Consider the following 2,463-nt stretch of genomic DNA (forward strand, 5'->3'; position numbering starts at 1 on the left):
GGAAATGCAAGTGACAATGTGCAAAGGGGAAATGCAAGTGACAATGTGCAAAGGGGAAATGCAGGTGACAAGAATGTGCAGCGCAATATGGCTCCCAAGAAGCATAGTGGAAAGACGAAAGTGCAGAGCAGCAATGAAGGTGACAAGAACAGCAATGCAGGTGACAATGTGCAAAGTGGAAATGCAAGTGACAATGTGCAAAGTGGAAATGCAAGTGACAATGTGCAAAGTGGAAATGCAAGTGACAATGTGCAAAGTGGAAATGCAAGTGACAATGTGCAAAGTGGAAATGCAAGTGACAATGTGCAAAGGGGAAATGCAGGTGACAAGAATGTGCAGCGCAAGCATGGGGGCAAAAAGAAAGTGCAGAGCAGTAGTAAAGGTGACAGCAAGGTTGTGAAGAAAATAACCATTGAGCTGAAGAAGGAAATTATAGAAAAGCATGACCGTGGTATTCGTGTGACTGATCTGGCCTCGGAGTACAAGATGGCAAAGTCAACAATCTCGACTATTCTGAAAAACAAAGCCGCCATCAAAGGAGCTGATGTTGCAAAAGGAGTAACAATGTTAACCAAGCAGAGGACGCAAGTGCTGGAAGAGGTGGAAAAACTTTTGCTTGTGTGGTTGAATGAGAAACAGCTGGCAGGTGATAGCGTTAGTGAAGCTATGATCTGTGAGAAAGCCAGGAAATTGCACAGTGATTTACTGCAAAGAAGCCCCTCTACAACTGCAGCAAGTGACGAATTTAAAGCCAGTAGGGGGTGGTTTGAAAAATTCCGCAGGAGAAGTGGCATCCACAGTGTGATTAGACATGGTGAGGCTTCCAGTTCTGACAAGGCCGCAGCAGAAGCCTACAAGTTAGACTTTGCGGAATTCATGAAGACAGAAGGATACGTCCCTCAACAAGTGTTCAACTGTGATGAAACAGGGCTCTTCTGGAAAAAAATGCCGAACAGAACCTATATCACGCAGGAGGAAAAGGCACTACCAGGGCACAAGCCCATGAAGGACAGATTGACCCTTTTGCTGTGTGCCAACGCAAGCGCCGATCTGAAAATTAAACCACTACTGGTGTACCATTCTCAGACCCCTCGTGCATTTAGGGAACAAAATGTGAACAAGGCCAGACTGCCCGTCATGTGGAGAGCCAATGCCAAAGCTTGGGTCACAAGGCAATTGTTTATGGAATGGCTGCACGAGGTGTTTGCACCCACCGTCAGAAAATATCTTTCTGATAACCAGCTGCCTGAAAGGTGCCTTCTTCTGATGGACAATGCCCCGGCACACCCTCCAGCCTTGGTGGATGATATGGATGCTGAGTATGACTTCATCAAGGTAAAGTTCCTCCCCCCCAACACAACACCACTTCTGCAGCCTATGGACCAGCAAGTCATCTGCAACTTCAAGAAGCTGTACACAAAGGCGCTCTTCACTAGGTGTTTTAATGTCACTGAAGAGACGTCCTTGACTTTGAAAGACTTCTGGAAGAAACATTTCAATGTTGCCCACTGCATTAACCTCATTGACAAAGCCTGGGAAGAGGTCACTCCCCGAACCCTAAATTCAGCCTGGAGGAAACTGTGGCCAGAATGTGTCGCTGAACGTGAACATGACATTGAAGTGCCTGATGCTGAGGTAGTGGAGGAAATTGTGTCCATGGGCAAGAGTATGGGTCTGGACGTTGATGGTGCTGATGTGGAAGAGCTTGTTGAGGAACATAGGGAGGAGCTGACCACGGGAGAACTTTCTGAACTCCACAGTGAGCAGCAGAAGGCACTTCTTGAGGAGCATTCCACTGAGGAAGAGGAAGAAAGGGAGGAGGTTAGCAGTGATGCCATAAAATCCATTATGCAAAAATGGAATGAGTGCCATGATTTTTTTGAAAAGCACCACCCCAACATAACTGTCGTGAACAGAGTGTTAAATCTCATGAATGATAATGTGGTCTCTCATTTCCGGAGGGTTATGCAGCGCAGGAAGAGACAAGTGACATTGGACAGATTTTTCAGCAAAACTGAGCCTGCAGCTAGGAGACAAAGGAGAGAGGAAACCCCTGAAGGAGATCCCCCTGATGTCCTTATGGAGGGGGACTCTCCCTCCAAACAATAACTGCCTCCCACCTGCCTCCCACCTGCCTTCCTCCATGCCAGAAGTCATCACAAGCAAGGTTAGTGTCCTCTCTTTATACATTACTATACTGTACTAATGTGTATTGTAATTTTTGTGCTTCAAAAACCCCCAAAAAAAGGTCAGCACGGATTAACCGGATTTACATTGAACCCTATGGGAAAATGTGCCTCGGTTCGCGACCAATTCGGTTCGCGACCAGAGTCAGTTCACGAATTAAGTTCGTGAACCGAGGTATCACTGTAACAGTATATTCTTTTTTTCCCAGTGAATAGGTAAAAGACTTGTCACAAAACGTACACTGCCATCAAAGTGTTACTAAACCCACAACAGTAA

The 2,463-nt window shown here is 46.2% G+C and overlaps 1 protein-coding gene across 1 annotated transcript; it reads left to right on the plus strand.

Annotated features, from left to right (window-relative positions):
- Nucleotides 1-486: 486 nt before the first annotated feature.
- LOC120935655 (tigger transposable element-derived protein 1-like) lies at nucleotides 487-2,109 on the plus strand. The gene has a single exon (XM_040347709.1). The coding sequence runs from the start codon at nucleotides 487-489 to the stop codon at nucleotides 2,107-2,109; it is 1,623 nt and encodes a 540-aa protein (XP_040203643.1).
- Nucleotides 2,110-2,463: the final 354 nt, after the last annotated feature.

This window comes from Rana temporaria, chromosome 4 (genome assembly GCF_905171775.1).
Source record: "Rana temporaria chromosome 4, aRanTem1.1, whole genome shotgun sequence".
Taxonomy (NCBI): Eukaryota; Metazoa; Chordata; class Amphibia; order Anura; family Ranidae; genus Rana; species Rana temporaria.